This window comes from Phymastichus coffea, unplaced genomic scaffold, assembly GCF_024137745.1.
Source record: "Phymastichus coffea isolate CEN01 unplaced genomic scaffold, Cenicafe_Pcof_1.1 PCOF00025, whole genome shotgun sequence".
Taxonomy (NCBI): Eukaryota; Metazoa; Arthropoda; class Insecta; order Hymenoptera; family Eulophidae; genus Phymastichus; species Phymastichus coffea.
In genome coordinates, this window is record NW_026706836.1 from 3,581,594 (window position 1) to 3,595,547 (window position 13,954).

At 34.0% G+C, this 13,954-nt stretch overlaps 1 protein-coding gene across 3 annotated transcripts in view; it reads left to right on the forward strand.

Moving 5' to 3' along the window:
- Nucleotides 1–13,954, forward strand: part of LOC131675566 (troponin C-like) — a 667,249-nt gene that overhangs the window by 275,093 nt on the left and 378,202 nt on the right. For all 3 annotated transcript variants that reach the window (XM_058954585.1, XM_058954584.1, XM_058954586.1), the window contains exon 2: nt 11,582–11,609. Coding sequence is in view for 1 of the 3 variants with exons in the window: in XM_058954584.1 (XP_058810567.1) it covers nt 11,582–11,609 (28 nt within the window). In the remaining 2 variants the exon portion in view is untranslated. The remainder of the gene's footprint in view (nt 1–11,581; nt 11,610–13,954) is intronic.

Consider the following 13,954-nt stretch of genomic DNA (forward strand, 5'->3'; position numbering starts at 1 on the left):
AATTCATTCCTGCAATTTAGTTTCCGGACCACAATACTGGTAACTTGGAATATGAAGTTGAAAGAGAAGCTTATTGATGACTTTGTTAACTAATCATTGCCCTTTCTTCACTCTTTGATATTTATACGAGGTGTGATCAAAAAGTAAGGTGAATTTTTATTTTTCTCAAAAAATATTTATTTATTCATCAATTTTTATTTTATCTCCTTCAAAGTAATCCCCCTCGGATATAATGCACTTGTGCCAACGCTTTTTCCAATCCTCAAAGCATTTCAAAAAATCATTTTTTGTGATCTTGTTTAGTTTATCCTTCGATGCCGTCTTTATCTCCTCAATCGTGGCAAAACGCCGTCCTTTCATGGGCCTCTTCAGTTTTGGGAACAAGAAGAAGTCACAGGGGACCAGATCTGGGGAATACGGTGCCTGTGGCATCGTTACTGTGTTGGTTTTAGCCAAAAATTCGCGCACAAGCAACGATGTGTGAGCAGGGGCGTTATCATGGTGCAAAAGCCAATTTTTATTTTTCCACAAATTCGGACGTTTCTGGCGGATTGCTTCGCGCAAATTGCGCATAACTTGCAGGTAATATTCCTTATTTACTGTTCTACCCTGTGGCAAGAACTCATGATGCACCACGCCCCTGCAGTCAAAGAAAACTGTAAGCAAAACCTTTACATTTGATCGAACTTGGCGTGCTTTTTTTGGTCTTGGTGATCCAGAATGCCTCCACTGGGACGATTGAGTCTTAGTCTCGACGTCATAACCGTATACCCATGTTTTGTCATCTGTTATAACCCTGTTGAGTAAATCTGGATCATCGTTGACGTCATTCAGTAGCTCTTGGGCGATGCTCATGCGACGTTTCTTTTGGTCGAAATTGAGCAATTTCGGAACAAACTTCACTGACACACGTCTCATGTCTAAAACACTCGTCAAAATTGATTGGCACGAACCAAACGAGATGCCAATATCATCAGCAATTTCTCTAATGGTAATTCGACGATTTCCCAACAATATTTTCTTCACTTCTTCAACATTCTCATCAGTTGTTGATGTGCTGGGGCGTCCAGAACGAGGTTTGTCGTCGGTGTCTTCTCGGCCTTCTTGGAAGAGTTTATACCACTTGTAAACATTTTTTTGGCTTAAAGTAGACTCACCGTATGCCACTTTCAGCATTTCAAGTGTTTTGGAACATTTGATTCCATTTTTCACACAAAATTTAATGCAAACTCTTTGATCCATGTTTTTAGATAGCAACAAATCGTGGAGCACGCAAAACACTTCTAACCTTGATGCCTCTCACAAACAAACCAAACATACTACAAAGCTGAAATTTGGAACGTATGTTCTAGACGAGTGTACCGACATAACCAAATAAAAAAGTCGAAGATCCAACTGACGTAGCCCACTAAATTTCAAAATTCACCTTACTTTTTGATCACACCTCGTATGTGATCACTCTATGAAGTTGAGTACACGATTAACTTTTAAAAATTATAAAAGTAAATATATATATAGTCATTGGGCCAGTTACTGCTTGAAAATTGTTTCGTGAGAATGGATTTTAAAGAGCAAACTGTAAAATTTCCTGTCGAAAATTTCGACGTCATAGTACGGGAAGATAAACTACTAAAGCGTCATGGAGATTTACTTCCACATAGTATTAGAACAATTTTTTACGTTCTATCTAATTGTGATAAAACCAACAGTCTTTTGGGCTTAATTAGTCATCTCAATGGCGATAGATTTGAAAACGTTTACGTTTACTCGAAATCTCTCAATCAACCAAAATATTAATTACTGAAAGAGATGCTAAAGCCTATAGACGGAGTAAAGTATTTTCCCTTTAAATAGCATGAGTTAGTGATTGATCTCCAACATGTATTATCCAATTCGATAACGATATTCGATGATATCGCGTGCTAGAAGGAAGACAACATGCGTGCTTTATTTTGTATGGGTAGACATAGAAGTGTCGACTGCTTCTATCTCTCACAAATGTGTGCTCGTATTCCTAAACATCTTGTAAGAGATAACGTTAATTTGTTGGCGTTTTTTCGACAAGACAAAGCAAATATAAAAATATATTTGACTATCATGTGAATTCGGATATGACTTACAATCAATTTAAAGAAGTATGCTCGAAATGTTGGTTCGACGATAAATATAGATTTTTTGTAATTGACAAGGATAGAGCAATAAATAATGGATGAGATCAAAAGGGTTTTGACTGCTATATTATAAATATATCACAGCAGTAATATAATACACAGTCTAATAGTATGCGTTGAAGCGTTAACTTGGAGGACCATCAAAAATAAAAAAATGTGCTTTCTCAACTTGTGGATGCACAAGATGCAATCAGAAAGAAGTTTAATCTACTGAAGCATGCTCGAGATTGCGCTAATAAAGCCTGTAATAAGACGTTCAAGCCAATAATTGATTCGCTAAATACTATAGTGAGCGAAATGGAACCAATAAAAAAATGAGTAGAACCAATCAAGAATTTTGATGAGATTGAGATTTTCAAGAAAATACCACAACATGAAAATAATTATTTTGATGCTGTTAATGATAAGTATGAAAGCCTACAGTCTAGCAGTGAAAATACCGATACTAAAGTTACGCACAACAGTACACAAATTTATCACAATTTATCTGAATTAAGCGAGGATAAGTGCTTGCCTGTCGATGAGTGACATAAAAATGACTCTAGTTTCTTGGATTTCATTTATAATATGCGCAAAGAAAAAAGCGTAGCTTATGTGCTTGGTAATTACACAGTTACTTTTGATGAGAATACCGTGAGCGTTGATGATTTCAAGTATCCGAAAACAAATGGTTCAATGGAGTTACTTGTGACAAAACAGCCTGATAGAACTATAATAACGCAAGACGATCTCAAGAGATATCGAAAAATTTAGGAAAAGTCTAGCATTCATAGAAAAAGCATGAATCCAAATGAGCCTATATGAGCACATCACAAATATAATAACATCGTCAGACCATTGTATAATAAGACTAATAAAACTAAGATATAAATGAAGGAATTGAAAATTGGTGCATTTCTACGTAGTTATAAGGTTGCATGAAACAACAACAACATTAATATAGATTATGTGTATTGGGATGATCCAAATGAGCTTCTTGATCGTCTTCAATTACTTGTAGTTGAACAATCAGTAGGTAACAAATGTTATATCAACGAAACCCATTCAATAATTCAGGAACTACGCGAGGGTGAATCGTATATATTGAGAGCATTACTACCATCCATTCATTATCAAAATGAGCGTTAACGTATTCGGACGTAAACTTAGACATCGAGCCTCGGATTCAATCTCACGTCAGAAGGTCATTTCGATCTGCAAAACAAAATATTAGAGAATGTTGCTCCACTACTAAATTCTAACGATGTCGTTAATTTGCAAATTGTTCAACATCATGCAGTCGGAAGTCAAAACTGTTACAAACACCATTATAGTATATTTAAAAAGTAATCTCAGTAACTTAGTTGAAATAAATAAATCAGCGATAAAAATAGATACTCAAAATACAGATGTGTGGTCCCATGGAACATCTAAAAGTGTTAGATGAGGAAGAGCTTTATAAACCAGCCAGACGTAATTATCCACGACGAAAGTACATTATTCGAAGAATAGACGAGACCTGGCAGCCGATTTCGTTGATATGCAGGCTTATTCTAGAGAAAATCGCGGCTACAATTGATTGTTCACGATAATCGTTAATTTCTCAAAACATGCGTGGACCGTACCACTGAAAAAGAAAATCGGTAGTGATGTAGCAGCGGCACTGAAATTTGTTTTGATGAAAGGTCGAGTACCATATAATCTTGACACGGACAGAGGCAAAGAATTTTACAATGCAACTTTTGAAACTCTCATGAAAAAATATAACATTAATCTCTACTCGACTTACAGTTCACTCAAAGTTTCAATATGTGAACGATTCAATCGTACGTTGAAAAATGCGATGTGGATGAAATTTAGTCTACGCGACAATCATAAGTGGGTAGATATACTACCAAAGCTCACTGCTGTTTACAATAATCGTAAACACAGAGCGATTGGTATGAAATCTATTGAAATGATAACGGTGAATCAAGCTCAAGTATTGCTCAATTTTGCTCAAGAATGTATAAGACATAGATAGTCTGAATGTCTCATAAAAAGTTGAATTTGTCATAGGCTGTGGATTTTTGTATAACTTGTGCAGATACATAGCTAAGTCATAGAGATTATGTACGAACTAACTTAGCTGGACTAATGTCATCGATAGTTTTCTGTCTGTAGCTTCGGTAATGTGAATTAGAGTTATCATGAAAATACCAACACTGCACGGTTGGTGACATTGATAGATCCGTTCATCGTTAGACACCGCTTTCAAGAGAATCAGCGTACACAACAAACGATATGAAGCACTCATTTTTAATGTTTTCAAACTATAAAAATTTGTCTTGCTCATCGGAAAGCACAATTTTACACATATTTACATTTCTACAATTAATATCGTGTATTTTCAATTTTTCTTCAGTTCAGAAATAGTTCAGATAACGATTATAAATATGTGACTTACATCTTCTAGATGATAATTGTCGATACATTAGTCGAGACCAGTCTTTTATCCATATATAGTGTACTTTATAAGGCATATAATGACGTTGTATTTGATTTTCATTCTCTTCAGCATTTACATCAACATAATGATTCTCCACTAGAATAAGGTTCACGTGCTTTTCCTTCTTCTCAGCGGTCAAATGCCGAAATAAAACATCGTAGATGTCATTTTTCAAATTTAAAAAATACACATTTACTGAAACATCGTTTTCTTTTTCAAATTTAACGACTTGCCTCGGATCCACGAGAAATGTAAGTTTCTGAAAATTATACTTGTTCTGATGCATAGTATATGCGCTGACACGATTTGGATTCATTGCAACCGGATGTAATGATGAGAGGATAGCCAATTTGAAACACTCATCGTCATCATAGTTTTGCACATTTATAGAGGCCCTCCTTTTTCTGATAGGTTCTGGCAACTTAATGTAAGAACCAGCTCTCATAGGATTGTATTTACTGATATTGACAGTTAAATTTAGTATAACGCGAAGAGACTACCCTGAATCTTCCTCTTGGAATTCTTCCATACTGGTGCTGATAGGTTCGAGTACTTTCTCAATATACCATTTGTTAATATTCGTAGTTACGTATATCGGCATCATCTTAGTATTGAAATGTTTTACATCAAGTGTTACCTCATCATTCTTCGTAACTGCATACTCAGCATCTCATACAATATTCACTTTTATAGAATTATGTAGTTTCAAAGCTTTATCGATTTGAGCATGAAATAGTCGTTTGGCATGTCTCAAAAACAGCCAAATCTAAATGCTTCAGATTGGTAATAACACCAGTCTTGATTCTATCTTTGAAAGCACTGTTAATGTCACTCCAACGAACTATTGCATCTTAGGCTACATTTATCGTCGTATGTGGAGCACTGGATGCTTTCACACCAGTACTAATTACACTCAGAGGTTCGTGTACCGATGATGATGATGATGATAACGATTGCGAGGCACTAGCTTCTTTACGCGAGATTACTACATTAAATTGCATAGTAATGGACTGCGCTACAAGTTTAATTTTATAAACATTGAGTAGATGCAAAACACTTCTAATTGTAGAAATATCTACCTGCAATTTCTGTCTGTTAGCTACTGTTAAGTTTGACAATTGATAAAGTTTCTCAGCTATCTGCAAAACCAACGAACGCAATGTCAACCACGTTTTGATATCTTAAACGGTAGCATCACCAGCCTTCGTAAAGCGATATGCGCGCAAAAGTATTGAAGCAGTGTCCTTAAAATACTGAGCCATGATGTGGAATTGTAACGACGTGTGAATACTATTTCACTAGAGTTCAGATATGATTTTAATCCTGAGATGAATATGATAGTATAAAGAATTTGAATTATTTAATCCTTTTGAGAAAATTAATTGAGTGATTGATAGTAAAAAGCAATACGCACAATTTTAATAGAAAATGTTTTATTAAAGCAAATTTATACAAAATGATCATGAACACGTCTCGTAAATACTTGGCGACTTATCGGACAGTGACTGAGTCTTACTGCACACACACCGCGCGAAACAACATGCGCGCATGGTAACAAGACTACACCAATCCTCGCATTCAAATATATTTTGTATACATTAAATTTAAGCTGTTGTAAGATATCAGCTATATCTCTTTCTGATTTTTTAATGACTTCTGACATATCTTTATTGTGTTTAGTAATAATCTTTTTGAAATTACATATGAGTTGTTGACAAATAGTTGCTATGCTAACTGAGGCAGTCGTCATTTTTTTCTAATAAATTAAAATCAGCAAGCACCTTTGTGATTTCCTTTACTGGTGTTACGATTGGCTTGGCTGTTGCTGTACTTGTGCTAGCTGCAGCTGGGCTGTTTTCATTCAAGTTCTTTGTAGCTACGCTGCTCGTTGCGAGCGCTGGTTGTCCTGACGCCCCAAACCGATACTCGAGCTCATACATTCCTACCTCTTTGTGTCAGTATGGATACATTGCTCGACCAGATTGGTACATTACCGCAAGCGTTATTGCGAATAATGATGAAAAGAAATTATATAAATTAATTTCGAATAAAAATAGTTACCTGTAGTCTATCACCTTCTCACTCATAATCGTTGCAGAATATCACTTTTTCACACGTAAACGTTGCGTTACAGAAAGCTCTTACCTCTTCTTTTTTAACACTAACACGCTTGATTCGAATAGTTAAATGTGATTGTCACTGTATTTCAGTCCATTTTTATACCATGAGAAGCAGATGGACTAGATGAAAATTACCCCCATCCTCCTAATTTTCTATCCATTCAAAACAATCGACTGTATAAGGCAACACATTTTTAGTAAACGCTTTAGTGAATTATTAAAATTTGATGATTCCACAAGTATTTAAAAGATTATCAGTGATTGATCTTTAAAGATTAAACTATCAATTTAACGTACTTTGTTTGTTGTAATCATTTTTCATCAAAATGGGACAGAAAAATAGTGTACCTTACACGCGTCTTCCCGACATTAGTAAAAGTTCCAATGCAAATGATAAGAAAACAAAACCGTCTTTGCAATGGAAATCATACACTGAAAATTATTTAACCAACACCAAATCTATACCAAAGTCAGAAGGATATAAAAAACTTTAAACTTTAACTTCTACATACAACATGTTAAACTCTTCATATGAACAAATAAATGGAAATTTTTTATAATATATCAACTTATTCTTTCATGGCAGTCATATCCTTATACCCTTCCATTTGGGTAAAAATAAAATAAATAATTCTGGAAAATAAGACAATATCTATCATTAATAAAAAATATAATATTAATAAAAAAATTTATATATCAGCAATATGGGCAATCTATCCCGCGCCCCTCGTGCGTTCGCCAGACTACGCTATGCCACTTGAACCATCACCATTCTTTCAGAGAGTACTAGTCACTATGCGCGTTGCGTATTCTTAATATCCATCATCTCTGATAGATATTCATATTCTGTAATATAATTAAATGTATAAAAATTGGTAAAGATTGTTAAAAAAATTTATTTTGTGGCTATGTATAAATAATTAGAATTTGCTATAAAAATAAGACAGACCATTTTATCAATTAACGAAATGGTAATTCTTGATTTATGATAATTGGGGACATATATATAATTATTTAAAAAAAAATGATCACGTTAGTCTTTTATTTCAACCTAGTGCATATAACTTAATTAAAAAACACCTACCATATACTTACCTATTGACTTTGCTGCAAATTGGGTAGAAAAAAAGAAAAAATACCAGGCAAAGTTTTTAATAATTCTTGCGATTTAGCACTGAAAATTGCTGTTCTATAGAAATTCAATAAGTTTTTTCAAATAAAATTCATTTATTTATTGAAAAAAAATATTTTGTCAGATGATGTTATTTAGCACTGAAAAGTGCTGTTTTATATTTCAATTGAACGAAAAAAATGTTTGAATAGCTGTGCGATCGTCTTGAAAAAATGATCTTCAAAAAGGATCGTTCAAGTCGTCGCAGCTATACCACCCATGACCTATTCGTTGATTTTTATGACTGGCCTGCTATGTGAAAAGCCGTTGAGCTGACGTTTACGTCTTGCCTGCTGCGTAAAATATTAAAAAACATATTAATATACCTATGCCAAGATGCTCCGCACAAATTCTTTTTGACTTAGCTACTCCCACTATTAATTATATTCGACTTATGCCCGCGATAAAATCAGTGCTCTTGCATAATCACAGCCTCGACTAGTGGACCAATAATTGACGCACGCTCAAATTTGGTGGAAATGAATAAAATATCCCTCAGTTTGCTTCATTGCATCAGTATACGTTTTTTAAGAGTTAAAACTACAAGTCTAAGTGTAAAGTGCAACAATATGCAGTGCGGAGATATTGTGAATGAATTTTTTTTCGCCGGGAAGTGAGTTGTGGAAGGATGTTCTCAACCGAGCTATTGAAGCTTTGGGAGAAGACTCCCGCATAAATGATGAATTCGACGCTGTGAAGCAAGAGATCACCATGCGCTACAGATACCTGTAGGAGAACCGAATGAAGTGGAAGAGCCATCGATTCATTCGGCGCAAACAATATAAATGCCGTTAACACCGCCTCAATCAATTAGGTAAGTTTATTCGTTTAATTACTTATTTGGTCTTTTTCTTTTATTTCCCACTATTTCTCTTACACTATTTTTTCATTACGAAATTTACAAGGCAAGTCGACGATTGCGCATATAACTATTTTACACATAAACTATTGTGTATAGTATAGTATGGTAGAGAGTATAAATTAATTTTCATGTATGTTATGATGCATAAGAGTTTACATGTAAAAATAATTATTTCCTCAATTATCAGTTTGTATTTTATAATGCTTTATTTTATTGAATAATACTTTTTTACCTCTCTCTTGCATTATGAATTTAGTAATGTTTTATTAAAATTATGTAAAATAAAATATTAAAAAAGTTATACGGATGAACTCCGGGGGGGGGGGGGGGGCGTGCTCGTCACTTTTTGGCTGTATAGCTAATATACGCAATAAGAGCTGTCAAGAGCTAAAAGTAGTCGTGGCTTAGTTGCTAGAGGCTACGGTCTATCGATCCATAAAACGGGAAATCGATTCCCCGTGGTGTCTGCTCATCTTTTTCTCTGAGCTAAATCTGTATTACACTGTATATCGTATGTCTCCGTCCACTGCATCTATCTAATTGAAATTTTGACTATATTGCGCTCGCTTTTAAGCTTTCAAGACCCTATCAGCGTGCGAGTATTTATCTTTATTACCTAAGGGAGAGAGGGTGTCTGCTCCTTGTGCGTGCTTCTAGCGAGCGAATTTGAAGAAAATTTTCGACGAGTCTATTCAAACAGTCTTTCGACTTTCCGCGGTGACTGTCTATAACACCTGCAACGGCTCATATCTAGTGTCATCCTCAATCATCAGGTATGTTTAGTTTTGTCTGGTTTTGAAAGTCGGTAGTGCACGAATGTGCGATGGATTCCTTTTATAAATTTATTATAAAAAAGATAAGTTAAAGCTAAATCGTTTAAAATTGTTTTTTGTGAGGCTGATTTTAAAATCGAAAATTCGTGTTTTTGTGAAAAATGTTTCAGATCAAAGTTGTTTACGACAAAGGGGGCCATCTATCTGTATAATTAGTTTTGACCTTGAACATCGTTTTCAAGGTCATTTGAAGGTTGAATTGTTTTTTTTAAATGGGAACCCCTCTTTTTGACCCCGGATTCGCACATAGCACGAAATCCGACGTTTGGATAAGGTATTATGTTGAGTTTCGCGCTATGTGCGAATCCGGGGTCAAAAAGAGGGGTTTCCATTACAAAAAACACTTCGTCCTTGAAATGACCTTCAAAATGAGGTTAAAGGTCAAAGGTTTTTGGTGCATTGGGTGGCCCACTCTGTTCTGAACAAATTTTGTAGAGGTCATTTTTCGATATCTTAAAAATTAAAAAAACGCTTTTAGGCAGTTTTTCAAGCATTTGACTTTAAATAGACCTTCTCAAGGCCATGAAAAAAAATTTAAAAATACCGTTTTGGACGTAAAATTTCCCGCTCTTTCCGAATCCGGTGTCAAAAATAGGGGTTCCCATTTAAAAAAAACAATTCGACCTTCAAATGACCTTGAAAACGATGTTCAAGGTCACAACTAATTATACAGATAGATGGCCCTCTTTGTCGTAAACAACTTTCATCTAAAATATTTTTCACAAACACACGAATTTTGGATTTTAAAATGGCTGTATGGATATATATATATATATATATATATATATATATATATATATATATATATATGTATATATATATATATAAGTCTTTCTAAAAAAGATGATATCGCCTCCTCGTCCCATGGAACAGCTACTAAGAGGATCCATGTTTGATCCTCACTTTGTAGATCCCCGACAATACACGGGGTATGGTCAGATCGTGTATGATCTCCCGCTATTATCCTTTGCTTCCTACTCGGAACTTATAAAGTTGGTGGGAAAGAAGCAAAAGCTAGTGCATGAGAAGCAGCAACTGGCGGAAACAAATGTAAGTTTTCCTTTTCTTTATATGTGTGTGTGTCTGTCTATGTGCGCGCGTGTGTATGTATATGTGTGTGTATTTTGTTACTATTGAAAATGATAATTCTTTTTTTTCTTTTACAGGCTGAAGCTTTTGGCTTTAGTTTCTTCTGTGCGCTGAGGTTGACTCGCGTGCTGTGGAAGATACAGGAGTCCCGAGAGAAGGACAAGTTTGTCGTCGTGCACAAGGTCGAAGTTGTCGCTATGCATAGCAAGAGGATGCGACGCAAAAGGCGGACTCGGTGGAATACATGTACAAGCGCTGTCCCACCGATTCATGCTCCTCTCTCCAATGATCAAGAAATCATTGAAATCATCGGGAATCATCCCTCTCTTCGGCTCTACCGAGGCAAAGTTGGAAAACCTTTTACTCCACCACCACTATCACCAACACTACCGCTCCAAAGAAGATTTTTCGCCAACGTTGAAAATAATCAAACGTAGTGATGGTAGTATATTTTTAATACTGTTCAAATTACGTATATATTTTGTTTTATATATTTATATATATTATTTTTTAATCACAATTATTGAGAAAATAATGTAATATTTAATTCAACGACCTATCCGCCCTACCCACTCCTTATATAATTTATACTTTATTACTTCAATCAAGATTTTTTAAATATTAAATATATATTAATAATAATATTAATAATTAATATTAATTGATCACAAAGTGTATTGATCAAATTCGATTCAGCGTCCTATCCCGGAACATTCTTTATATATGTAGTTTATTTATTAAATAAAATAAAATTCATTTATATATTAAATAAATTTTAACTTATAAAGAATAGACATTCTATGACTCGGATAAACTGCCAAAAATAGTTGTGTAAATATATTTTGATAACATATTTTATTTTTTTCAGGATGACCTCGCTAAAGATCAAATAGTCCGTAAGTATCAGAAATTTTGATCAAATTAATTGATATCAATCATGTAATTTAACTATTTTATTGCAGACTTGAGTATTGGGTATTGAATGTAGAGTCTAAAATATTTAGTTCAATCCTCAATTTCTTTCCACTATCCACGCAGAAATATTAAATCAATAAGATACTTTTTTGTAGTAGTGTCGCGGAGATATTTTCCTTGACAGTATCCAAACGGCAATAAAATCTATAGTGCAAATTCATATAAGTGTGCATTCCTTTTTTTATTACGCTCTTCCGCCTCTTGCACTTACATACAAAGTGCATGCAGCCTCCGAATACGTGAGCGCCGAGATGCCGATAAGAGAAAAGGGCCATAAAACCACGTCTGCATTCTGTTTTCATCATGACTAACGAATGTTTCCCTTTCAAACTAGAAATCAAGCATTAGAAATCATGATATAATTTTTTTTGAATTTGAATATTTTAGCTTAGCAATATGTCAGACATAATTTTGGCCTCTCAAAATCTCTCATCGAGTTTTCGCTCCGGAACTTAGTTTTAAGCAGAAAATAGAAAGTAAAAAAATAAACGTTAATTTTAATGAATTCAATGTTACTTACAAGGGAAGGCAGGGAGGTGTCCGTCACCGATTTTCTTTAAACTTTGCATACGATTAGAGTATCGAAAAATATTGGACAAGTATTTTTTTGTAGCGGCCCATACGGTAATTTAGGTGGTAAAAACAGGGTTGCCAATTATAATTATCTACATACGCTTGAAGTGCATAAGTTGGCGAGACGCTAAATTCAAATTATCATATCTCGATGAAAGAACAAGATATCTGTACGATTCAAAATTCATTTTGAAGGGAAAGACTCATATTTAAGATATATTAATTAGTTTGACCGAAAAAAATTATCTTATGATCTTACATAACCTCAAATATGTGTAAAAGTCGTGTTTTTTGCACTTGAAAAGATTTATAGTGTTTCTTTTGTAATGTTTTTCGTTCTTTCAAATGGGAAACTCAGTTTTTTGGGTCCAATTCCAAAAATTGGCCCAAATCTGGCTCTACTTGAAAATTTCAAATGGAAACTACTGTTGCTTATGGCAGATTCGAATTATGGGGGAAATTACACGTTCAAACGTGATATCAAATTTTACCGAAAAAATTTGTATTTTGAGTCCCAAAGTGGCAATAAAAAAACATTTTATTATATATCTTGTTTATTATAAATATTATTTATTTATTTTTTTTAATCATTACATTCATATACATATTAACATATATAAAATACAACTTTCTATTTATCCCGTACATATGTTTGATATTTTTGAGAATTATTTTATATAATTATAGTATATAATTCTTACAATAATGATACTCTGTAAAAAAATGATTGAAGCATAACTTTTTTTTACACCAACTACAAATTATAATTGCAATGTTATCTTCGTAGGTACATACAGGTTCTTCTTTTGTGGCAAAGCAAAATTCAACAGGATTATCAAATTTTTGAGGTCTATCAATATAACCACTTTTGAACCATGCATACTTAAAAGTATTATGATACCTCGGAGAAGATAACTGATTGTGTACGAGGGATTACATTTTTATGATAAAATTTCTTTCGTGTAAATTGATATTGTATTGCATTAAAATAATAAAATCAGATAGCTTTCTTACAAAATTTTTCCAGAATCGAAAATCATAAATATCCAAAGGCTGAATTTTACCTGTAGTGCCAGGCGGTATTGTCATTACCATTAAACTTACTTGTTCCGGTACAACTTCTTGTATGGTATTATTACATTGCCCACTCCAAGAGTCTAAAAGTAAGACCGATGAATTCCCAGTATTTTTTAAAAATATTTCTTGCATCCACGTCTGAAGCAGTTGCTTAGAAAGCTTTCCAGATGTAGAAGCTCATATTAATACATTTTCTGGTGTAAATAATGTCTGTCTAACTCGAGGCCCAAAATCTCCACTTGCTTCTTTCAATACTAAAAATAAAGGTGAAAGCAAATTACCCTCTGCTGATATAACAGGTTGAATAGTGTAGCTGTGTGTTAAGGAAGACAGTGATTGTGCTATGCTTTGAATTTCTTTCAGTCCTCTATAATTTAATGTTCTACCGCTGTGAATCTCCAAATTAAATCCGCTCTGATCAGAATTATATACATTGCTTGCACCGTATCTTGTAAGCAATTGTTTAATTTCAACTCTAAAAGTTTCACATTGATTTTCAATTTCATGAATATTTTTCAATGAATCTGTTGTAACAAATTTAGTGATTTTTCGAGATACTATATTATGTTTTTTTTTAAATTGCCAGATCCACCAATTCGATGCTTTGAACAAAGGC